Source organism: Saccopteryx leptura, chromosome 5 (assembly GCF_036850995.1).
Source record: "Saccopteryx leptura isolate mSacLep1 chromosome 5, mSacLep1_pri_phased_curated, whole genome shotgun sequence".
Lineage (NCBI taxonomy): Eukaryota > Metazoa > Chordata > Mammalia > Chiroptera > Emballonuridae > Saccopteryx > Saccopteryx leptura.
Window position 1 is genome coordinate 35,664,348 of NC_089507.1, and position 26,375 is coordinate 35,690,722.

The 26,375-nt window shown below is 39.8% G+C and overlaps 1 protein-coding gene across 6 annotated transcripts in view; it reads right to left on the reverse strand.

The window, feature by feature from the left end:
- The window catches only part of FRYL (FRY like transcription coactivator), a 290,359-nt gene that overhangs the window by 19,772 nt on the left and 244,212 nt on the right, over positions 1-26,375 (reverse strand). For 5 of the 6 annotated variants that reach the window (XM_066386291.1, XM_066386290.1, XM_066386286.1 and 2 more), the window contains 10 exons: positions 24,706-24,876; positions 22,959-23,099; positions 21,423-21,620; positions 18,553-18,714; positions 18,350-18,424; positions 17,853-18,029; positions 13,481-13,684; positions 10,577-10,744; positions 3,891-4,138; positions 44-251 (listed from right to left, as the gene is read on the reverse strand). In XM_066386291.1, the coding sequence (XP_066242388.1) occupies positions 44-251; positions 3,891-4,138; positions 10,577-10,744; positions 13,481-13,684; positions 17,853-18,029; positions 18,350-18,424; positions 18,553-18,714; positions 21,423-21,620; positions 22,959-23,099; positions 24,706-24,876 (1,752 nt within the window). Of the gene's footprint in view, positions 1-43; positions 252-3,890; positions 4,139-7,114; positions 7,275-10,036; positions 10,745-13,480; positions 13,685-17,852; positions 18,030-18,349; positions 18,425-18,552; positions 18,715-21,422; positions 21,621-22,958; positions 23,100-24,705; positions 24,877-26,375 lie in introns of those variants that run through there. The other variant, XR_010751659.1, reaches the window with a different exon arrangement.

Sequence of the window (26,375 nt, forward strand, 5' to 3'; positions counted from 1 at the left end):
GGGTAACAATAATATGAACTCAGAAACATTAAACCTCACTGACCTGAAACAGCCTGGAAAACACGTGGAAAGTGAACACGGCACAGGACCCGTCGGAGTCGGACAGCATCTGGCTGACGTGGCAGCGCCAGGCCTCTTCTTCGTCGTCATAAGCGACTGGCTGGAAAGCGGCTATGATGGCAGAAAGAAACGGTGACGGCAGAGGGGAGGTCTGTACTTCTGGGAAAACATCTTGCTCTTCTTCATCTTGACTGTTAACACAAATAGCACAGTAATCATAGACTCAATGACCTAAAATAGCTTTAGTCATCCAATACAGATCATTTTTATGAATGTACAACAAACTAGGCTTTGTCAGAAAGCACTACTAAGCAGTAGTAAGCAGATCTCTGTGTTCCTTCTACTTAGCATCTTTGAAACTAGAAATCTAATTCCACAAGACTATTTTAAACAACCTGAGTCCTATGATATGCCAGTGCTATGGACTAATTTCAGTAATGGCTATGATTATTTCAGATTAAAATGCTTTCATTTCAAATAAACTCACAGACACAGAGCACGGAACGGTGGTTACCAGAGGGGGCGGGGGTGAAGGAGGATGAACTAGGTAAAGGGGTCACATATATGGTAATGAAAAAAAAGTAGACTTTTGGTGGTGAACATGTAAGAGTACACAGATGTCAAATTATAATGTACAACTGAATTTTATATAATGTTATGAACCAACGTTACCTCAATAAATTAATTTTTTTTCATTTTAAGATTTTACTTATTCATTTTGGAGAGGAGAAGCAGGAGAAGGAGTAGGAAGCATCAGCTCCCATATGTGCCTTGACCAGGGAAGCCCAGGGTTTCTAACCAGTGACCTCAGTGTTCCAGGTCGATGCTTTATCCACTGTGCCACTAGAGGTCAGACCATTTTTTGTTTTCATCTTAAAAGGTCAGTTTTGGAGACCCAAATTGACGATGCTCATATTGAAGACATTTTGGCCATATACTTTTGTGTCAAGGCCGTGTTAGGTGCTCTAAATGGACTGTTTCATTCCATCTGCACAGCAGGCAACTCTGTGAGGGTTAGGTACCATTATTCAATTTTCTCGATGAGGAAAAAATGGTTTAGGAAGGTGAAGTGAAGTGCTTAGGTTATTGGGTAGAAAATGACAGAACCAGAGTTTCTGAACCCAGGACCGTGGGTTCAAAGGCAACAGGAAAAGCCATGACACAGTGTCGGCCCAGCTATTTCATGAGCACACTCTACTCAGCAGTGTGGCAGTCACAGGTTATACTCCAAACATCAGACAGCCATTTCCTTTAAGGAATTTATAATCCCAACAGTCAGATAATAGAAACAAATGGAACAGTGAAGGAAAGACAAAGATGGCCTGGCCTGTGGTGGCGCAGTGGCTAAAGCGTCAACCTGGAACACTGAGGTCACCAGTTTGAAACCCTGGGCTTGCCCGGTCAAGGCACATACAGGAAACAATTACTTTGAGTAGATGCTTCCTGCTTCTACCCCCTCTTTCTCACTCTCCCTCTTTCTCTCTCTCCAAAAATCAATAGAAAGAAAAAAATCTAAAAAGAAAACCTCCCAAAAACAAAGATCTATTTGGGTTGGACAGTCTACAAAGAAGTATGTATGTAGGTGTAGGTCTTGAAGATGAAAGAGCTTGAGTCGGACACTCCGTAAAGAAACGTGTTACTCAAAGTCTGAGAGTGCCTGTTTCACATTACAAGGTCGCGCTAGTAAGACTTCACATAACTTATGAGGTGATTCATATGGAAGAGAGGGACCTGAGGAAAGGTTAGGGAAAAAAGTAAAAACTAAGCAGACAATTTGAAGCAAAAAGTTAAATTATACCTCAAAAAGTTTCATTTTTAAAAATGTCGCTGTGGAGACTGATTTGAACATCTGTGTCCCGAAAGCTCGAGCAGACACACCTCTGTACTTAGTAGGGCTGCTCTATTATATTTCAGCAGCAGTACTTGGCCAAAGTCAACTATCTGCAGCCTTTTAGGCAGTGAAAGAGCCGGATATCTAGCTCCATGTCATTTCTGGCGTCCTTGAACTTGTGGATGATCAGTGAGTGGGTGCACAGGCTACCGTCATATCCAAGTCAAAAATATAAGCAAGGGCCCAGGCCGGTTGGTTCAGTGGTAGAGCGTCGGCCTGGCGTGCAGAAGTCCTGGGTTCGATTCCCCGCCAGGGCACACAGGAGAAGCGCCCATCTGCTTCTCCACCCCTCCCCCTCTCCTTCCTCTCTGTCTCTCTCTTCCCCTCCCGCAGCGAGGCTCCATTGGAGCAAAGATGGCCCGGGCGCTGGGGATGGCTCCTTGGCCTCTGCCCCAGGCGACAGAGCGACACCCCGGAGGGGCAGAGCATCGCCCCCTGGTGGGCGTGCCGGGTGGATCCTGGTCAGGTGCATGCGGGAGTCTGTCTGTCTATCCCCGTTTCCAGCTTCAGAAAAATACAAAAAAAAAAAAAAAAAATTTTTTTTTTTATGCCAGAAATGACATGGAGCTAGATATCCAGCTCTTTCACTGCCTAAAAGGCTGCAGATAGTTGACTTTGGCCAAGTACTGCTGCTGAAATATAATATATAAGCTTATATATATATATATAAGCAAGGTGTTGTTATATCTGAATGCACACTTTTAAATACAGGAAAGCATTCCAGATATACCAAGTGTGAAAAATTTCCTCGTATGTTGTATATGTTAAAACTCCATCGCCACGTGAAGTATAACTGAATAATTTTTACTTCAAAGTAAAACTGACATACTTGATGATTACCAAATAGTAAATTTTGTGTAGCCCTTGGCCAGTTAGCTCATGTAGTTAGAGTGTCGTCACGAAACACTAAGCTTTTAGGTTCAATCCTGGTCAGGGCCCATATAGGAAGTGACCAGTGAATGCACAACTAAGTGGAACAACAAATAAAAAAAAGTCTCTCTCTTTTTCTTCTCCCTCTATCCTTCTAAAATCAATCAATAAAAAAAATAAGTGAAAAACAACTTTTGAATAAAAATAACTGTCAAGGAATTTCAAATTGTCTTATAAAGAAACATTTAAAAACAACAGTCTATCCTGACCAGTCGGTGGCGCAGTGGATAGAGTGTCGGACTGGGATGTGGAGGACCCAGTTTTGAGTCCCCGAGGTCACCAGCTTGAGCGCAGGCTCATCTGGTTTGAGCAAGGCTCACCAGCTTGAGCCCAAGGTTGCTGGCTCAAGCAAAGGGTCACTCAGTCTGCTGTAGCCCCGTGGTCAAGGCACATATGAGAAATCAGTCAATGAACAACTAAGGAACCACAACGAAGAATTGATGTTTCTCATCTCTCTCCCTTCCCATTGGTCCCCTCTCTGACTCTCTCTGTCTCTGCCACAAAAGGGAAGGAGGAAAAAAAAAAAAAACCAGAAAAAAAATCCCAACAATCTAACATCTCATCCGCCAGTACTAAGAAATCATCACTTCTGCCCATTATTATGTCAAACTTGAAAAGTTTGACCATGATAATGAAACTGTAAAACACTTTTTCAGATTTATTCACGTATCATAGAAGTTCATTAGGTTTTTGATACTTGGATCTTGCTGTGGCCCAATATTGATTTTAACATTTGGCTATTAATCATTCTATAAAAATAGGTATTTGCTGTACTTCTAAATGCATAATGGCACTCACTATGCTTTGAGAAATGCCTGTTTTTCTTTAAGTGAATGTTAATAGAAAATAAACCAATCACATCAAGTCATTTTATCTTTAAAAATGAAGACAGTATGATTGTAGGCTAAAACATATGCAGAAATGAAAGCAAATGGGAATAGAGGGTCACACTGGGGAGGGGACGGGCGAGAAGATACCATCCATGAGAGTTTGTGATCCCTTTTCTCACCTAGACAGTCCAGAAAAATCAGCTTCCTCTTCTTCACATCTTTCGTCTAGTTCTTTCAAAGCCAAGGTGACATCTTCTTCACAGATCGACTCTGGGTAGCTCTCAGAGGCCAAAGGCTCTGGCATGTCCGTTTCGTCTAAATCGAGAATTCCTTGGCACACAAGAGAATCCTGTTCTTGAATGATATATGACCTATCATCTTCAAAGGCTGCAGTAACCTGTTCCTTCTTTAATACTGAACTTGTATCCTGTAAAAACAATCATGTTTTAATGGACTTCAGCAACATTAAAACAGAGAAAATTTTATCAACATAGAATAAACAACTACTGCCATCAATATATAACTTTTATTTATTTATTTATTTATTTATTTATTCATTCATTCGTTTTAGAGAGGAGAGGGAGAGACAGAGAGAGAGAGAGAGAGAGAGAGAGAGAGAGGAGAGACAGAGAGAGAGAAGGGGGGGAGGAGCTGGAAGCATCAACTCCCATAGGTGCCTTGACCAGGCAAGCCCAGGGTTTTGAACAGGCAACCTCAGCATTTCCAGGTCGACGCTTTATCCACTGCGCCACCACAGGTCAGGCTATAACTTTTATTAAGCTGTCTTCATTTATACAGTTTGGAGTTTTTGGACTCTGACTATATAAAACTGTTTTTATTAAAATAGTCCCAGGTTTTAAAAAATTTGAAATCAATATGTATCACCCACTGCTACATAGAAACATCAAGGAGTGCTCTTAATAGGACTTAGGTGTTTGGAAAGATATTCTTTGGTAAAATATCTTCTCCCATACATAGTCTAATTCTACAGGACAAGTTTATATTACTATAAATTCTTTCTCATATGAAATGTCATTTCTTTTATTATACCAGAACATTATATCCAGTGAATTCTGGATTAAAGGAAGGGGAATAATTCAAAATAATTACCCACGGTCCTGGGAGCTGCCCATGAACCAGGACCAGGTTGTGACCACTCAAGAGGATTCTGAACTGAAACAATGATGGGTCATGGCCTTACTGGTACAGATGAGCCAAATATTTGTGAAGTAATAATTGTTTTCAGGCAATAAGACCACAAGACCTCATTTCATCACTGAGTTACAGTTCAAATAACACTGGAAAATTTTAGACTTTTATGTTTGAAAATTAAATGAATTACAAGCTCATTTATCAAACAGAATGACTATATTTTTCTAACCCCAAGCAAATGATAATGAAAATTTGCATGGATATTAATTAGTTTGAAAATAAGCACTATTGGTCCCTTATAGTTTTAGGAATAAAGATCAGCTACTTTTATTACTTACACCTAAGTTACTACTTAGTTTTACAGTATTTTTTTTTTTAATCTCAGCATGAATAAAAATAAAATTTTCCTTCCAATATATGAAAAGTGAAAGTCAGAATCCTTGATTTTTTACCAACCTGGGCCTTAGTTTATTCATCTGTAAAATTCATTTATATAATAAAAAGAAGAATTTGGACCAGCTTCTGGGCTGGGTGTTCTGAAATAAATGACTAACTACAATTAGTTTACAATCTAATAATGGGGTTAGGCTAATATGCAAATGACAATAATATAGAATATGGTAAGTGTAAGGTAAATATCATAAGAAATATACAAAGGACTGCTGGTCTTCAAAGAAGGGAAAGGGCAAGCAATCAAGACTTGTTTCTTTGGAGCAAACAAAACGGCCGAGACAAAGATGGGACAGAGACGGTGCAATGAATGTTTCCATTCTCCAGAAATTCTCATTTATTCTTAAATTGAACTTACTTAGGTGACATCGGTTTGCAAAACTACACAGGTTTCAAGTGCACAACTCAATAAAATATCGTCTGCACACTTCTTCACGTACCCATCGCCCCAAGCAAAGTCTCTTGAAACCCTAAATCCCCGTGAGATCTTATAAGAGACAGAGCCTTAGGGAAGACATTAGGTCACGAGAGTGGAACCCTCGTGAGTAGGATCAGTGCTCTTATAAGAGGCCAGAGGGCTGAAAGCTCTATTTCTACTGTGTGAGGCTATAGTAAGGAAACAGCCATCTGCTATCAGGCAGGGCCCTCACTAGACCATGAACAGGCTGGCACCTTGATCCTGGATTTCTTGGCATTTGGAACTGTGAGAAATAAATTTCTAATGCTGATAAGCTACCAGTTTATGGTATTTTATTACAGCAGCACAAGCTAAGACTGATAGTATTTTAGGGAAAAGGAATCAGAAGTTGTCAAAGGCACAGAAATATGGCAGGAAAACACAAAGTGTGCATGAAGGGATTGAGGCTTCATAGAATAACATTTTAAAACATAATATAATCCAATTATTCCTTAATCACCCCAGTAACTGATAGTCAGTACACTCGAAGGTGTCCATCTGAAATTTTCTTTTTTAACGATTTGGCCACTAAGGGGTAAACAGTTACATGGAAAGACAGTTTATGTGTTAGTGCTAGAGACATTTCTACACTTAGAATCTTTATTGGTGTTATTAATTTTTCCTTCATTAATTTAAACACATCAGGTCGAAATAATCCAAACTTCTTAGTTTAATATCCTCATTTTTCATTAGTTTATTCCTATATCTGGTTTTCATTAGTTCTTGAATAATATTTTTAAGTTGAGGCTTCATCTGTAATTGTTACTATATAATATACACTGAAAATTAATATAACACCTAAATTTCATAAAAATAATGCTTTCGGCTAATGGAATAGATTCTATGGTTATATGTAGATTATAGCAATCAAATTTTCTTATTAGACAAATACATATACAAAAACACTTTGTTACATTCAAAGATTTAATACCTATAAGGAATAATTTCTGTCATCCATGAATTGGTCTCCAAACTATTAAAAGCCCTAGAAGAAGTCCTCTGTAATGGTTTCTCTAATGAACACAAGTTCAGAGCTTAACCCCTTCCAGAGCCCAGGAGTTTCTATCAGGACATGAAACACTTTATTTAGCCTATTGTTTTCTCTCTCTGATATTAATGTAATTTAAGAGAAAAAAATATAAATAAACATTTCTAGGAATGGATTTCTCTTTATTCATTACATAGTTTATCTATTAAAACTAATTATATTCTTCATTTTAAGACAATACTTTAAATAATAGAGTTATGGCTTTATTTCAGTATCTTGGTGCTTTCACACTTTTTTTAAAAAAGGGGGCAATTTTGGGTCATTTGACATTAAGCAAACAGGGAAAACCAACATACCCAACAGATACAAACTTGTATTATTCTCTTGTGGACAGCATTCTTTTAGGTGATGGTTTTATTGTCAATAGAACTGTTTCTAAATGAAATACAATGGTTTAAAATATCTCCATTGTCATCCATCAGTCTCACAAGCTTGTAGTAATAATGAAACCCACTACTGTGAAAGGAAAAAAATCTAGTAAATTGAAGTGTTTTTTCCTTTAGGAAAGAAAATAAAGTATCCTCAGGAACTTAATATCGTGCCTTGGAGATAAGCCCCTTAATATTGTTGGATGAATGAATGCCCATCTGAAACAACACACTTTCCAATATACTATATGGGAATATATCAGTTTCTAAATCATTTCCAATAAAAATGAATTATTTCTAGGAGGTAGTTTAGTATGATTATAGTTTTTTAATAACCAAGAAATAAAAGAGTTCCTTATTTGTTAAACAACATTAAAACATATAACCCTTAACCATACTGCTTTTAAGGAATTTCTAGAACAGGAGGGGAGGTAGTATATAGGGACAAAAATATATCCCATATAGGTGGGATATAAAACTGAGACTCGCCTGACCAGGCGGTGGCACAGTGGATGGAGCATCTGACTGGGATGCAGAGGACCCAGGTTCGAGACCCCAAGGTCGCCAGCTTGAGCGCCAACTCATCTGGTTTGAGCAAAAAGCCCACCAGCTTGAACCCAAGATCGCTGGCTCCAGCAAGGGGTTACTCAGTCTGCTGAAGGCCCGCGGTCAGGGCACATATGGGAGAGCAATCGATGAACAACTAAGGTGTCGCAAAGTTCAATGAAAAACTAATGATTGATGCTTCTCATCTCTCCGTTCCTGTCTGTCTGTCCCTGTCTATCCCTCTCTCTGACTCTCTGTCTCTGTAAAAAAAATAAATAAATAAAAAAATAAAAAAAACAAAAAAAAACCTGAGACTCATGGACATAGATAAAAGTGAAGGGGTTACCAGGGGGAGGGGGTGGAGGAGAGGGGAGTATAAAGGGATAAATATACGGTGACAGAAAATGATTTGACTTTGGGTGATGGGTACACAATGCAATCAACAGTTCAAATGCGATAGAAATATTTTCCTGACACTTATGTACTCTTATTAATCAATAAGAGTACACCCCATTAAACTTAATTTCTAAATTTTTAAAAGGAATTTCTAGTATCAGTCTGCTGTTTCCATTATTTCTAATGAGAATATCTATTGACCTTTTAACATGCTATGATCCCAATAGACACAGTAGATTATTACCTAGCAGTTAATGCCCACTTAACAAGCTTCCCAACAACTGAAAAGAATATAGTCTATTTAAGGTGCATCTCTAACTCCGTCAAATCACTCCTAAAAACACTTCGCACGTTCAAGCCCTTGGTCTTAGTTCAGGCTCCCTTATATCTTGCTATTCTTATCTCCTTACCTTGGCCACGTCCAAACCACCCTCCACACCTCTATCATGGAGACGAAAGCACAAATCAGACTCTAATCTTCCTCTGATGATAGACACCTAGACCACAAATCCATGTGACAGGTACAAGAACCTACTTTCCCTTTTTCATAAGAAAGGCTGAGATGAAAAAAATAAACATAATCAGATCATGTCCTTCTGCTGGAAATCCTCCGATGTTACCTGCTGTGTGGCCTGTAAAAGTGACCAGGAGAGCCCACCCTCTGACCTCTCTCCCTCCACTCTCTATGGCCACTGAGCTCCAGCCCCTCTGGCCAGCGTGTTGTTCTTCAGACACAGCACAGCCTTCTTCACTGGGCTCCCTCTGCCTGCAAGTCTTCCTGCACATCTTCAAGGGTGGCCTCTTCCGGTCACTTAAGCTTCACCTCGGATTCCACCCTAACCAAACTTCTCCCTCACGAAGTCCATATTGCTGTTAGATTTTCTTAGTATGAATAATATGATCACTTTCTGACACAGTATTTACACTTACTTGTTTTCCCTGTTTATTATGTCTTCCCTACTGAAGGAAAGCTCCACAGAAGCAGGAACCTTTGTTTCCCATGGTGCTCTCAGCGGGTGCCCACAGTGATGCCCAGCACATGGGAGGGGCTCAATAAGAACTAGTGAGATGCCTGAGCGCCCGTGTGTTCTGTATTCCTACCCAGGCATCGCATGCAGTGCTTGTCACAGGTCTATCTTGAAAGAATGAAAATTCATGACTTTCTATCCTGTCAAGATAAAGTCTAAGTCTTTAGAATGGCATGTAGGACCCTTCATGTCTTAGAAGGGTCCTAACCATCTCTCCTACTCTCTAGAAGTACTGAATTTCCTGTGCTACCTGAACCTACCATCTTATGTCACATCACCACATCTTTCCTCATGGCGTCCCCCTGTCTGTAATGTCTCAGTTGCCATGACACCCGCTTTTACCACGGTCATCCCTATGCACTGAGCAGCCTCCGAACTTTCCAAGCCTTGAACATGTTTGTTATTGAATTCTTTATGCTGAAACATAACAATGTAATGAAACTTTTTAACCTTCTCTGTCTCCCTTATGAGATATTGCACTCCCTAAGAACAAGGATCGTGCCTTATTCATCTCTTAGCACCTAATGCAATGCCTGGCATCTAGTAAAGTCTCAATTAATATTTGTTGAATTGAATTATCTCAACTTCAGCTATATCAGTATGAGGTTTTTAAAAAGCTGCCAAATACCTTCATTTTAAAATATGTCTGCTTGCTGTTAAAGATGTAAAATTAATTATCAGCTTAATAAAAGTGTGAGAATTTGACTTTGTAAAACGATGAAATCTAATAACTTCATGAATTTGGTTAACATTGGAAAAATACAGTATTTTCCTAATAGTTACCAAACATAAGAGCATATATGACAGAGCTATACAATTACAGTTTTCAAAAAATATTTATAATAATCTTAAAAAAAACACTAAGAAAACTAATACTTACTTATATTTAGTCAGTCATTAGCTTGGAATCTGGCTTACTTCTCACAGGCCTTTCCAGAAAACATAACACTAGCAGTGCCAAATCCTTTGTAATAGATTTCATTTAAACAACTGCTAACACAGCTGGCCTGAGGTTTTCATCCCAATCACAGCACCAATTACATAAACCCCAATACAAAGCAAAAGGAAATGAAGAGAACAGAGCGGTCCTGAAAGAGGACACTGCGCCACAGAGGAGGCTCACCACCCCCAGACAAGCGGCGGCACACGCGCCTAATCACATCTGCAGCACGAAATGCTCATTCAAGACACTCCAGATTATTTCTAACCTGTAAGGTATTTCCTTAATCCAGCAACTATTTTATTTTTCATTAGATTTGACTATTTCATTTACAAACAACCCACCAGGTTAGAAATACTGGACAGAAATCAAATAATTAGCGTTATCAGATGAAAACTCTTTTTGAAAGAAAAGCCAAGGGTGTAAAGAGTGCTAAAAAGAGCCCAGATTGGCCATGCACCAGCCCCCATCTCTCCCCACCTCAGGCAGCTGGCTGTTAGCATTATCTAGAGAAGGCTCCACACTGGGGGTCTCATCTCTGATTTGAAGCACTTCTTCTGCTGAGACGCTGCCAGTGGAGTCCTGAGACTGAAGAAGTAAGTCAGGGTGGTCGGGCACGGCTTCCTCTGCAGCAGAATCACTGTTTAACTAAAAGGGAAACAGTAAAATCAGGAATTTATTTGTGAGTCAGTGATGGTCACAGAGCCCACAAGAAACATGTCCTATAAGACAGTGGTCCCCAAACCCCAGGCCACGACCGGTACCGGTCCGCAGAGAAAGAATAAATAACTTACATTATTTCCGTTTTATTTATATTTAAGTCTGAACAATGTTTTATTTTTAAAAAAATGACCAGATTGCCTCTGTTACATCCGTCTAACACTCACTCTTGATGCTTGTCTCGGTCACGTGATATGATACATTTATCCGTCCCACCCTGAAGGCCAGTCCGTGAAAATATTTTCTGACATTAAACCGGTCCGTGGCCCAAAAAAGGTTGGGGACCACTGCTATAAGATATTTGAGGTGGAGGCATTTAGTTAGAAAGAGCTTTGACTTTCTAAAATTGCCCTTTGCCCCCATTCAGTCTATATCAGAATCGGTGCTGTGGATGCACGCAGCTAACTATCGGCAGGACTGAAATACCCTTCATACAGGTTAAGTTTTGCTGACAGAAACTATCCAAGGGGAAGCCTCTCTGTAACTGTTCATCTTGAACTGAAACCCTGTGTGTGTGGTAACGGTCTGGGTTTCAGCTGGTCTGAGTATCCGTGAGGGCAGGGCTCCTCTCTGGGGCTTCGGGCCGGTGCGCAGTGGGTTCTCAGGAAGAGAGTTCATTCTAACTGAACCAGCTGCTCACTTATTTAAACAAAAAGCATCACCACAAAGTTCCAGTAATACAGGAAGAATCAGGACAATCAAGTTGTCATGGCAGTCTGTCATTAGTTGGTTTACAGTCTTTGAAAAGTAGAAGTAATTAATTAGAAAAAATAAAATATTACTTTCCCCCCTCTTTTAAGCAGAGCTGTAAAATTTTCAAGGTCAATATTTAATATGAGATATTAACTTTGTAATTCAAAGCAGGTGAAGGCAAAAACCAATTTTTTCTAACGAGGAAGAAGCAATTTGAGGTTCTTTTCTGTCTCCCTACCCCTGTGACTGGGGCTGGCCTTCTGAGGAGACAGCTGACTCTGCCCCATGGTCTGGTGAGAACCAGCTGTCCTCAGCACTTCCTGCAGCCAGTGGCTTTCCTCCTCAGGAAACGCCCGAGGCAGATACAGTCAGGAGTCTTGTCCGAGGGGAGGTTCGGCACCTTGACCAGAGCCGGTGGGAAAGCGAGCCTCTGAGTCTACAGTCTGGCCCCAGGGAGGGCCTGTGCCCACTCACCCAGTCAGGCGGCTGCCAGCGACTCAACCACTCCTTTAAATAATCAGTACCTGGGAGGTGAGAGCATGGGTGGCGTGGAGCTAGAGGCACGCTGCCTGGTTCAAACCACCGACTGTGTGTCCCCCCAAGTCACTTAACCTGCAGAACTGCAACCAGCCCACTTCCCTCCGGTGGTCTGGGAGTCCCAGTGACCAACACGTGTGGAACACCAGGAACAGAGACTGGTGCATCTTACACACTGAGTGGTAACTATTATCATTCTCACACTTAAATGGGGGGTTAGTTGAGAGACATACTGGGGCAACAATGATGTGCTAACCCCTGGTTGGCAAACTGCGGCCTGCGAGCCACATGTGGCTCTTTGGTCCCTTGAGTGTGGCTCTTCCACAAAATACCACGTGCAGGCGCTACCTTGATAAGGAATGTACCTACCTATATAGTTTAAGTTTAAAAAATGTGGCTCTCAAAAGAAATTTCAATCATTGTACTGTGGATATTTGGCTCTGTTAATTAATGAGTTTACCGACCACTTATTTAAAATGAGCAGTGACAGGAAACTAACCATAAACTGACAATTCAGTCCATGCCATTCAACATCACTGCCATCACCTCACCACAGACTGAGTGCAGAACAAGTGGGTCCCAATTAAAATCATTTTTTATTTTTAAGACTTTATTAATTTTTAGAGAGGATAGAGAGAAAGAGAGAGAAACGGGAGGGGAGAAGCAAGAAGCATCAACACCCATCTGTGCCTTGACCAGGCAAGCCTGGGGTTTCAAACCAGCAACCTGTGTTCCAGTTGACACTTTATCCACGCATCACCACAGGCAAGTGGGTCCCAATTAGAGTCCCAATTTAGTCCAGTGTGAAAAAGACACTTGTGGAAGAGCTGTGTAAGGAGACTGTGCCTGGTCCTCGCCAGCTGGTTCTTTACCACGCGTGCCCGGTGGCTCTTCCACACACCTCGTGCTGCCACCTTCCTGTTCCAACCCCGCCACTTCACTCACAAGGGGACAGGCTACTCTGCAGCCTCCTTCTCTCGTTTTTCACTCATTCTTTAACTCTCTGCCGTCTAGCCTTGCGATTCAAGTCAGAATCTCCATCTAACTGACTTGACTGTGCAGGAGACCAAAGTTGGGCTCAATCTTTCCACATTCACTAGGAAAGAAAAGCGGGTAGCAAATTAAGCAGTGTGGGTGTTCACACTGATACTAAAAACAAGTACCATCCACAAGGAGGTTCTCTAAAAGGGCCCAGGACAACTCGCCATACCTAGGAGAGAAGCAATATAAAATGTCTCGGCTAAGGGGTGTGCATAATGAACTTGACATCTAGTCCTGTCATGGACATCAGCACACTCCATCACTGCTGCAATTCTGCATTTTCATTTCAGGGTGTGCAGCTCACCCAACCTGAAATGAAAAGCAGACTATCGAGAAGCAGTCATCGCCGGGTGGGAAGTGGAGAGGACAGGGAGACCAGCTGCCGCTGTGTACCATCTGCGTGCGTGAGAGGATCTGGCTTGCTGTGAGCGCCGCCTCCTCCTCTGAGGACTCGTCTGTGTCCTCCTGGTTGGTCAGGCTCAGGCTGGGGGTGCTGCTGGAGCACGGGCACTCCTGGAGGGAGGGGGTGTCCCCCTTGTCAACGCTGTCCAGCGAGCGCCGGCGGACGCCCCAGTTGAAGTTGTCCATGCTTTCACCCTGGGAAGGCAAGATGTGGTTTTTAAGCCCTCCAACACACGCTTATAACTACAGTAAATGTACTACGCCAGGAAAACACATACCAAGATGAAAAATACTTAATGCGTCATCATAAGCAGAGTTTCAATCAGCCCTTCGATGTCTTGAAAAATTTAAAACATCATTAAATATTTATATTTCAAAAGATCAAAATATTTGGTTGATAACCTATTTTAACTAAATCATTTTCTTAACTCTCTATATTGTATTACTGGGGACCAACTAAATCTACCACCTAGGCCGTTCCTGGTCTAATACACAAACACAAATGAGATCACGAAGGAGACAAATACACCACAGACGACAATAAACAGACAACCCACAACACCAGGCTGCAACTTACCTGCAGCTCCTGGTTAGCAAAAAGGAAAACACACAGAGTTAGAAAGAACGAAGACGAACATTAAATATACACTACACTTTGGGGGAAAACTGATTTCTCTCAAAGACTGATTCAAGCTCTGGATTAAGCTTTGTGCAGGAAGTCAACATGAGATTTAAATTACTTCTTAATGCAAAATATGTGAAAAAGTCAGAGACAGACACTTAAAACAACATTTCTATGATACACTTCAGCAACACAAACTTTAAGAAAATCTTCAAAACTTACATAGATTTAATACTTGATACGATGGAAAACTAACTTAAAATACCCACATTCAGTTGACAACATACAAGGTCATAGTTAGTTTAGTCTGTAGGATGGTTCTGACTAAACCAATTGGTCATTTCTTATTATAAAATAGCTTAAACTATTATAGCTATCAAAACATAACTTTTGCCAACTTTAAAAGATCAAGAGGAAATATGACTAATTTCTCTTTCACTCCAGATTTATATAAGTTAAGTTTCTGTTATTCTAAGCTGATCCTCCTTTTGTAAGGATATAATTCTTACAACTCTTTCTTAAGTCCTGATATGACAAATTACAGTGAGTTGGCTAGCAAAATATGATTTATTTGTGTTCCTTTACTCAAGACATTGTCCAGGATAGAGGTTTTCAAATCTTTCTTTTTTATATAAAGCTAAGAAATACTTATTTCAAATGAAATTTAAGATGGAAGTCAACAACATAAAACTAATGGACAAAACCAGGGCTGCTCTGGTTGAATCAGGAGCTCTGGCTATTTGGCTCTTGGGACTTTTCCATTTCTAGGAGACCCTAGAAGCCCTAGGGCTCTGCAGGTCAGAATTTAAAAAGCCATATGCATCCTAGAGCATATTTCAAATACTATTAGGTAGCATAACACATAATAATGGCAACAACCCTCAATATGTATTTGGTGAATAAATACATACTGTGGGCTTTCATGGTTTCATTAGCAGATAAGTTTGTTTCCAGCAAAGTCCTTCCTGGTACCATATTTTAAGCAAGACTTTATTTAGATTTTAGAAAATCTCTATCATTTGATTTCGCTTAATTATGAGGCAGCAATCAGCACCACTCTCCTCAAAATACTGTCCCTTGAATTAAAGGCAGATCAACAATAAGCACCTTTAGTGTAATCTAACTAAAGTTGTATTTAAAAGCCATTTTTATTACCACTGACATTCTCAAGTACTAGATACATTTGGAAGCATTTATAGTGTTCTTTTTTAGAAAAGCAAACAAAAATAATCTTATCATTATAAAAATGTCAAGGCCCTACCTTTAGAAATTTTAAATTCTGAACTCTAAATAGCAAATAACTACAAAAGAATTTAGAAGCTGCTCGTGTCCTTGAGGTGAGGCAGCAGGTCTCGTCAACCCATCACACTCTCTTGCCTGATTGTTCAAGTCTGTCGTATTTCCTACAACATGTTTTTCAAGTTGTGGGTATGAAATCAATTTTAGAGGGTGGTAAACTACTCTTTTTTGAAAACAAAAACAAAATGGAAGGAAGAGAATAGAAAATATCAGCGTGCATAAAGCACTGAATAAGGATGCATACTCTTAAAAGTTTCTTTTAAGGCCCTGGCCGGTTGGCTCAGGGGTAGAGCGTCGGCCTAGCGTGCGGAGGACCCGGGTTCGATTCCCCGGCCAGGGCACACAGGAGAAGCGCCCATTTGCTTCTCCACCCCTCCACCGCACTTTCCTCTCTGTCTCTCTCTTCCCCTCCCGCAGCCAAGGCTCCATTGGAGCAAGGATGGCCCGGGCACTGGGGATGGCTTTGTGGCCTCTGCCTCAGGCGCTAGAGTGGCTCTGGTCGCAACATGGCGATGCCCAGGATGGGCAGAGCATCGCCCCCTGGTGGGCAGAGCTTCGCCCCTGGTGGGCGTGCTGGGTGGATCCCGGTCGGGCGCATGCGGGAGTCTGTCTGACTGTCTCTCCCTATTTCCAGCTTCAGAAAAAAGAAAAAAAAAAAAAAGAAAAAAAAAAAAGTTTCTTTTAAAGGTGTGAGCATGTATAAAAAATTATTTGGATATGATATAAACTGTATTAACTATGGATCACAGTAAAAGAAGAAGTTTAAAAGCCACCGCCCTATAAGTTGCTGAATAACACTGTGGGCTCTAATGAACCCGCACAGTTGTGTCTTCGGGAATATGTCAGCGGTGAACTATTACAGAGATGCCCGTGCAGCTCCTAAGCTAGTGTAAAGGCGCCTGCCTCGCTGAGGCCCCACGGTCAGATCCTTGTACCCGCAGGGAAAGCTGAAGCGTGTAATAGGACCTCCCTAATCTGGGTCCCTCTCAACAGCTGACAGTGTGACATGGCACCAGCCATTACATTTCATTCCTCCACCTCACCTGTTACAGCCAAAGGAAACCCCTTCAAGGGAGCTGAGGAATGCACACACATTAAATGAGTGACTTCTTTGGAGAAAGATACACTGGTGACATGGTATGGATACTTAATAAGGCATCTGGGCTCTCAAATACAGGTATTTGTAACAATTTTAAAATAAACTTTTGAAAAGAATTTTTTTAACCTATTTGACATAAACTTCTCACTCAGGTTGTGGTGACTGGGTTTCGGGCACTGACCTCAGTTACAGGGACAGGTCCAAAGACAACCAGGGCAATCCTATTTGCTTTGCCCAAGTGATTGTTCCAGAAACTGGCAAATGTCTCAACACGGGCCAATGAGATGTGACAAGAAATTTGCTAAAGGAGCTTAGGAGAGCAACTTCTTTACTTTCATGAGAGCACTTCTGGAAGTGCCCCTCACTCCTTCCGAACACTGCTGCTGCGGACATGAGGCCGCACACAGCAGTGACTACCATCTTTGTCTGGGGTCACGCTCACTTAAGGAGAAAGACAGAGCTTAGAGAATACACAGAAAGAGTCAGAGGCCACAGTGAGGCATAGCTAAGTAAGCCCCGACTCTGAACTATCTCAGTTTTGTGAGCTGATACATCCACGCTTTGAGTTGGATTTTCCATTTAGAAAGCATCTGAATGGGCACAACCATCAGTATGATCTAAGCTGAATCAACGTGGAGGAGAAAGCCGTTTGGGTATTAAGTGAAATAAGGCATTTCAGAGAGCTGGCTATGTAAAAAATACAGAAGTGGTGAGGAATGTCACACAAAAAGACTGTCATTTGCCACAGGAAAGAGTTTTAGACAGTCAAAGCCTTTTTAATCAATTTAGTATAAGTCTACATCTTTTTAAATTGTTTGATAAATCTTAATTTTTTTTTACTATTTTGCTGCATATTAATCTGTATATCCCATGCCAAACATTTAAGCCTAAGCTCACCCTAAATTTTAAAAATATTTTGGTTAAACATAGGAAATAAAGTCAATAATATTATAATACCTATGTATGGTATCTGTGGGTACTAGAGTTATTGGTAGAATCACTTCAGAAATTATATAAATGTCTAACCACTATGCTGTACATCTGAAACTAATATATAATGTCAACTGGAGTTGAAAAATAAAAAAATAAAAGAATTTTTGAAGAAATCCATGTTTTACTTTTTACTTTTAAAGATAAAGGTAAAAAATTATGTGTTCCTCTCTTATTTCAGACTTATTCCACTCCCGGGCTAACTGTACTAATCACATTTATTTCCCAAGGTAGATTTTTACCTTTTTCACCTTACACTAACCTTAATAAAGAAGGAGTCTATGGTCAAATCTTCAATTCTTAACAGTTTTTACTATTCTATAAATATTACAACAGAAAGCCCATATCCTTACCTCTGCATCTTCCAATTCAACATCTAAAAAGTCAAAATCCTTAAAAACTCCAAACTGCTGTTCACTGCTATTATCTTCCACAGGTACTTCTTCCTCTGGAATGATGTCTTCTGTTGCAGCAATGAGACTAGTCTGTTGGTCACCGACATCCAAATCTTCATTAGAAGAAAATACCACCTGACCCCCCCGCAAAGAAAAGCCATCTGTCAGTTTGTCATTCTGCATATAAAACATCAGTGCCCTAAAAGCCACTGCAGGCCTCAACTGTCAATGAATTCAGAGCTCTAATTTGGCCTTCATGTTAATGTCTAACTGGTTGAATTCTTAATTAGCAGAGCTGTCGAGTGTCACCAAGACAATTCTTATTTTTTCATGCTTAGTCAATACCGTAAGGTAGATAAGTTGAAAAAGGTAAGCGAGGAAACAGAACAATCTCCCTTTCTTTATGGAGTAACATGATTTTTAAAACCTTTATACATGCTTTCATGATTACTCACTGATGGATTCTTCGGAAGGCCAGATTCCGGACCACAGAGAGAAAGCACATTCATTAGCTTTTCTCTTGTTCTTCGCTAAAAAAATAAAATAAAATAAATAAATGTTAGGATTACTAACACGACAATTTCTCAAGTATTCATACATATAATAAAGTTGACTCTTCTTTTGCATGGATGTTCAGTTTTGATGTGTTTTTATGTACCTGTGATAACTGTGGCCTTTTCCAGCTAACGGGGACCAAGGCATTGGAGTTAGAACCAGAAGAAGTTGAAGAAGTACTTCGAGTAACAGCAATCACTTTTGGTTTCCCGTTTCTTCCAGCTGTAGCATGCTGATCACTGTATTTGTTTCCAATAATTGGTGTCTACAGAGAAACAAAATACCAGTGTGTGACTCAAATATTTCAACATCAAAGGGTCGAGTGTATATCTATGACATTTTTTAAAACAACCAACCAAAAAATATCATAAGGAGAAAAATTACTCAGCATGTGGTAGATGTTCCAGCAATCAAAGTTAAGGTATCTTTTTTTTAATGAAGATATTTTATTTTATTGAAAATGATTCTCTGAGACTATCAGAGAGCTTATTCCTAGTTTCATTCTAGATCCACTTTCTTTTAACATAACCACCTCCAACCTTTCCCCACATGATTATAAAATATACCTTCTTTGAAAGCTCAGAAAATGTAAAAGTGATTTGAAAAAACCTTGTCATACAGATTTAATGTCTGTTAACATTTCGGTGTTTTTACAATACATATTGTTAAGTATATGTCAATAATGTGCTTTTGGCAAAGATCTAAGATAAGCAACTGCTTCAAAGAGAAAGATATCTGTGTGAGTAGCTTCTTTTTTATTGTACAAATCTGATGTACAATATTTCCAAAATTTATTTCAGTAAAAAGTCTGTGAAGATTCCACATTCATTTATGTCTATGGGTTTGTGAACTATATTTAATTTGCATTGGAAAATAATATCAAAGCCCACTTGCATGTTATACAAGTCCCTTTTTATGATCTGGTGCCCACTTACCTCCCTAACACCAATGCCTACCTCTACCCCTTGAACTTCACACACCAGTAAAACTTAGGTTGCTACTGTTTCCCAAATATACCGTGCTATTATGGACCTATGTTTTGGCACACGCTGCCCACTTTGCATGCAATATTAACCCAGTAAACCCCTATTCATTTGTGAAAGGTGACTCTAAACTTCTACGAAGGCCTTCTCTGCCACCTCCCCCACCTCGGGCAATGATCCTGGACAGTCTGCCACTAGCTGGGCTTTGTTTATGTTCCCATCTCCCTTACTGTGCAAGGGCCCCATGGACAACATGGATTCATCTCTTTTCCTCTAGTATAGCTCTAGTGCTTACACATGGCAGGTACTTAGGAAATTTGGGGAAAAAAAAATAAAGTACATCAAATGTTATGAGAACTCATATCACTGCTTCAAAAAAATTGCTACACTCTATCTACTATTTCTGTCCCGGAAGAATAGGAAAGCCCAGTTACTCCATCATATTCTCATGCTATGTATTCCATGTTAGAAATTCTAAGATGATATTAACTAAAAAGTTAGTAATAGCGTACTTTCTAAACACACACACACACACACACACACACACACACACACACACACACACACACCAGTAAGCTCTGGATAAATTCTAATACCAAAACTAAATTGCAAAAATTTTTTTTAATTTATGCATTCCTAATAAATTAAAATGTGATTAGTCTTCGATGTTTATTTCACAAATCCCCTGTAATACTTCTCTCTTGAAAAATTCCTCCTCTGCCTCAAAAAAATCCAATTCAATAGCACCAAGGCCACCAAGATTGGGCTCAGGTGCTGGAAAAAAAATTGGGGTTCCCAGCAAGGGTCAAAACTCTTCACTTGAGATCTGTATTAATACATGACATAGTCAAAGGCCCAGGTGTCCTTGGGAGGGGTGGGCCCCGCCTCAGTCTTACCCTAAAACATTGGGCCCGTCAGCTCTTAGTTTACTCTATCCTTGTTCTTTACACGATCTCAGCTTTCTACTTATACAACACTGAAAACCCTTAAATTTTTTTACTTCCACCCAAGTTTTCTTCTGAAACTTCAGATCTGAACACCTAATTGACTACTAGGTACCTCCATCAGAATGTTTCTTAGTCACTTCAGATTCAATATACTCAAGACTGAACTCATCACCCAATCCCCATTCCCTACTTAGATCTGTCCCCTCGAATTTCCGTTCTCTGCGAATGGGACCAACATTCATGCAGTTGTCAAAGCAACTGTTCTTATTGACTCCTTTTCACTGAGCACCTCTTCTCCGTCCCATCAAATCCCATCAATTATGTTTCTGTCTTTTTGAAAACCATTCCTTTCTTCTTCATCTCCTCTGCAGTTGCCTAGGAACAATCCAACATAATCTTTTGCTCAAATTAATCTAACAGATTCCTTACTGATTTCCCTCCCCTTCTCCCTGGTCTATTTTCCATCCCATTGCCAGACTGATCATCCTAAAATGCAAATCCTAATATTTCCTACTATAGCTAAAAATCCTTAACAGCTCCTACTGCTTCAAGATAAAACCACGTTGTTCCTAAGGCAGGCACATCCCTGTGACCTTACCCCACCCCCATGCCTGCAGCGTCCTCTCATCACGCTCTACCTCCACTCTCTGTACTCTGAGCTTACTAACCGGAAGTCTCCAGGGCACCATGCTTTCTCACAATCACAAGCCTCCGTTCACACATGCTGCCTTTTCTTGGATTTACTCTCCCCATCCCAAACTTCCACATACACATGCCTGTCTAGTGTTACCTTTCAACAGTAAGCTCAGATCAGGTTAGATGGACATGTATTCCTATAATACTTTTAACTTACTTCCAGCCAAGCACTGATTACATTTTTATTTTGCTTATTTCTCTAAGAGACTGTAAGCTTCCAGGGAGGCCTTCCCGTGTCCACAGCACCTACCAGTGTCTCCCACTAAGCATGAGCTCAGTCAGTGAATGCTGAATGAAAAAATGAACATTTCTACGAGAGCATCTTTATCAATCCCTGAGGAGCTTACCTCAGATATATCAAAATGAAAATCTAAGGTCTTCCCCGGCAACTCCTTAGAGACATTATTAAAAATCTTAGTGAAGGATATTTCAGGAGAACCTAGATCGCCTCCGTAGGTCTTGGGGCTATCGTTGGGTACAACAAGACTTGCAGAACGAGACACCACCAGTTTTAGTATGTTCAAGGCTTCCTTCCAATAAGGACTCTGATTTAAAAATATAACAGACACAAGAGTTACAAATACGTTATTTAACTAAGAATAAAAATTTACTTATATTATTAACAATAAAAATATTGTTTCTACAAAAACTTGTAAGGCCCTGGCCGGTTGGCTCAGTGGTGGAGCGTCGGCCTGGCGTGCAGGAGTCCCGCGTTCGATTCCCAGCCAGGGCACACAGGAGAAGCGCCCATCTGCTTCTCCACCCCTCCCCCTCTCCTTCCTCTCTGTCTCTCTCTTCCCCTCCCGCAGCCAAGGCCCCACTGGAGCAAAGTTGGCCTGGGCACTGAGGATGGCTCTGTGGCCTCTGCCTCAGGCGCTAGAATGGCTCTGATTGTGGCAGAGGGACGCCCCAGATGGGCAGAGCATCGCCCCCTGGTGGACATGCCGGGTGGATCCCGGTTGGGCGCGTGCGGGAGTCTGTCTGACTGCCTCCCATTTCCAAATTCAGAAAAAAAAACAACCCCAAAAAACCTTGTAAATTATTCATTTTTACTTTGAAGTCTTTAACAGAGGATCTGAGCTACAAAAGGAAAGAAAAAAGTTATTATTTGTACCATTAGTTTTATGAGGCACCATATACTTAATAATATCTTATATTTCACCTAATAAGTGCTTTATCAATATTAGTAGTGGTGAACAAAGGGGCTGTATATATGTGAACTTTCTGGATGAATTAAGTTTATAGTTTTATGGCTCTAAATATTTTAAATCTTAGAGAAACAACATTTTTAGACATAATATTAATACACTAAAAAAGTTGAGTTTTCTGTTGATAACAGAAGCCCTAAATAGTAAGTGTAAATACTGTGCTAAGGTGATGCTCTCAGGGATTACTGAGTTGTGTAGGGTGCTTTCTTCACTACATACATGGTAGCTATGTTTTTTGGGTTGTTCTTCTGCTTTTATTAGTTTTGTATGTTTCTACTGAAATAATTTAGGCATAATTTACATGATAAATTTATATGTGTAGAAAAAAAAGTTGTATCCACAATACTGGATCTGCTCAGCAAGGTCTTTCTTAACAGATAGTTCAAAGGTGAAACTCAGTACCGACCAGGCTCACTTATCATTTATTTACATTAAACCAAGTCTGATTTTTTAACTTTCTAAGTATATGCTGGTTTTTATCAGACCCTATCAGATTCTGCTTTTTGTCACTGACATTGAGAACTTTGTTTCATGTCATAAATATTCCTGAAAACATGATTTATGGACTTAACACTTTTCTCTAGGACATTTAAGGTGCTTCTGGTTTGTTTGTTTTTTATTATATGTTTTATTTTGAGATGAACATTTCTACTCATAAGTTTTGTGGTCACTCACCTGCACATACTTGCCAATAATCTTTATGATCTCCAGATTAAACTGCTTGACGGGGGCAGCAGAGAGGTCGATGTGACTCAGCAGACTGTAGATGATCTGCAGGAGTGACTGCTGCATACTGGACAGTCCTTTTTCTAACAGCTGGAGGCAGCATTAGAAAGTATACTTTAATCAGGCTGAACAAGCTTCAATATTTAGTTATGATATTGAAAACTATAATGGATTTAAGCTACTAGTTGATGGTTAGGTGACTGGAAATCCAGAAAGTAAGAAAGGTAAAAGGTAATGTCTATTATTGGTATTTGTCTTTGGCTCAGAAGAGAGAATTAGGTCTTTTTCATCTTAATCTTTCTGTTTGAAATAAAGTTGGGTGTTTTCTTTTACTTCCTTAATAAACTTAACTGAACACCATTTACTTTAGGTAAAGAGAAAAGTCACTATACCACCACTACCAAAAACTAACTACCCCCATGCAATTCACACCAGCCACTTACTAGCTATGTGTGCTTGGGCACCTTTCTTAACTTTTCTGAGCCTCTTGATTTAAAAAAAATAGAACAGCAATACCTACCTCCTAGTGTTTTCAGGACAATTAAATATATAGTTGTAAATACGTACATGTAACTTTAGTACTGTTGTTAGTAATAATTTGATAATTATTAATAATGCAGCAAGGATGATTTACACAAGTAAGAGCAACATTAGAGCAAAGCATTCTCACCACAGAGCAGACAGATGCTGCCCTTGTGTGGTACACAACAGGCTGTATTGTGCCAGGTCCAGACTGGCACTCAGGGGACAACTGGTGCTACTTTACTAGTGAGCTTTACAGTAGCACAAAGTGAGGTTGGTCTAAGGTACTTACACTCAAAACTGATTAAGGAGGGTGGGACTGATTCTATACTGGCTCTCATCCCAAAGGGGCAGGTATAAGATAACCTGGGAGACTCGCACTCGTTCAGGTTAGAAAGTGGTCAGGCTGATACAGAGCTCAGACTGTCAGTTCTCTTAAATATAAAGCCAATGGGAGCAAACTTATCAAAACCAACACTTTAAAAATTCGCACCAGTCCTGAAGCATTTTGTGATAGTCAACATCAGAGACATAGCTAAGTTCAAGTTAAGAGCAATATTTACAATGTTTATTGAGTTACAAATAGTGTCTTTTAATTTTACACAGCGTTTTTGGTTTAATTTCTAAAGGCCAACTTTTTAAAAAGGTATTAATTTATTATGAGCTGACAAACATTTTCAGTGACTAGGAATTTCTTTCTTTTCAGGCTCTCTCTGTGACTCCCTATTCAGTAATTTAACTGGGCAAGAAGTTACTTCCTCAACAAATGAATATTAATTTTTTATGCTGTTCTAGGGCTAGTTTAAAAAAAACACAATTGTTTTTAGGCACCAAAATATTTTAGATTAGAAAGCAAAATGTATCATCAAAATAAAAAATTCCCCAGCAGAAATGCCCTTACACACTGTATTATTCTACAAGGGACTTCACAGTTGAGAACTAATATTGTAGAAACAAATATTATAACCATTCTCTAGAATCAAGACCTCTAAAAACCCACTTTCCATTTTAAATAAAGTTGAGGTTTATATTACTTTGAGTTTATATCACTTAAGGACAGTGAATGAAAAAATAAATACTGAAAAGGGGAAAAAATGATAAAAACTATACTTGAACGGAATGATTTATATTTTTCTTTAAAAAAATCCCACCCCCAATTTTTGGGTAAATTTACCTCTGCAAGGTAAGTCACAAGATTAAATGTGGTTTCTGAGAAGGAATCGTGCAGGTATCGACATACGACGTTGATCCAGTTAGAGCAGTCTCTGGAGTATGTATGTGTGCTGTACAAACTCATCATGTGAGCCAGGTTGACAAGTGTTGGGCACTTCTCTTCTGCACAAACCTAAAAAAATAAAAAATAATTTCATCCACCCAAAATAAAGATGTGAGCTTAAACTTGATTTCATACTAAATATATTTAATACAATAATCTAAATGTATATGTTGACGCTTCAATGCATTTTATTTCAATACAGTAGAAAAGTTCAACAGAAGAGAAAGAAGCCAATAGATAACATGGACAGATGATTAATATGTCAAATATTCTGTGGGTGTTAAATATAGTAGTATGGCCTTCTTTTATTCAGTCTGATGCTCTGTAAAACTCTTTGGTCAAAATCCAGACCCGGTTTTGTAAAGTCTGTTTATCATTTTGTAACTGTTTTTGTAAAAGAATTTTGTTTTGTAAAATTTATACAAAACAGGCTGAGACTGGGAGTTCTCTGGGAGGTTCAGAGCTGCTGTTCCAAAGAAGAAATGCTTTAGTTTCAAGCCATCCAGGGACTCAGGAGAACAGTAACTTGCAAAATGCCCTAACCTGCATGATACGTTCAAAGGACTTAATCAGACCTTTGCAGAGTGGACCTCAAACTGCTCTTTAGGAAATCACCTAAAACTCTTAAAGTCCTTGACCGTCATTTACAGGCTACTTCAAAATATACTGACTTCCTTGAGTTGCTTGATACAGTACGACGGAATATGATTGTTCAGGGACCTTTCTGACCAAATGCACCTGTTTAGTCTGTTAGTGTCAAGTTATAGGTAGGATATTCCTTTATCCTTCCTGGAGGAAACTTGAACAACACAGAACTGGAAAAGGGCCACATTAGTCTTATCTCTCTATTGTAATAACGCTAGCCTCAATGAAATTTATTTTAGTTTTTGGTAGCTTTCCTTTTTCCATTTTCCTCACTTACTCTTCCATCTTATTGATTTTTTTTAAGTATTTGCACAAACTGCACAGAGCACTGAGTAAAGAAAGTAGAGTACTATCTTTTAAACTGTATTAGTGTAATTTGAACTTTCAGATGACTCTGACTTTTTTTTTTTTTTTTTACAGGGACAGAGAGAGTCAGAGAGAGGGATAGATAGGGACAGACAGACAGGAACGGAGAGAGATGAGAAGCATCAATCATCAGTTTTTCGTAGCGACATCCTAGTTGTTCATTGATTGCTTTCTCATATGTGCCTTGACTGTGGGCCTTCAGCAGACCGAGTAACCCCTTGCTCGAGCCAGAGACCTTGGGTCCAAGCTGGTGAGCTTTTTGCTCAAGCCAGATGAGCCCGCGCTCAAGCTGGTGACCTTGGGGTCTCGAACCTGGGTCCTTCACATCCCAGTCCAACGCTCTATCTACTGTGCCACCACCTGGTCAGGCTGACTGACTTATTTTAACTCATCATGGGGACACGATCACACGATAGGCGCGAGATACGAATGCATGCACAACTGTGCAGAGACTAACACAGAACCTTAGAAGCTATTTTATAAAATCATTAAAAGCAGCTGATTTCATGCATTAACCTTTTACCCATTAAATGAACACCAGGCAGGAAAAAAAATAT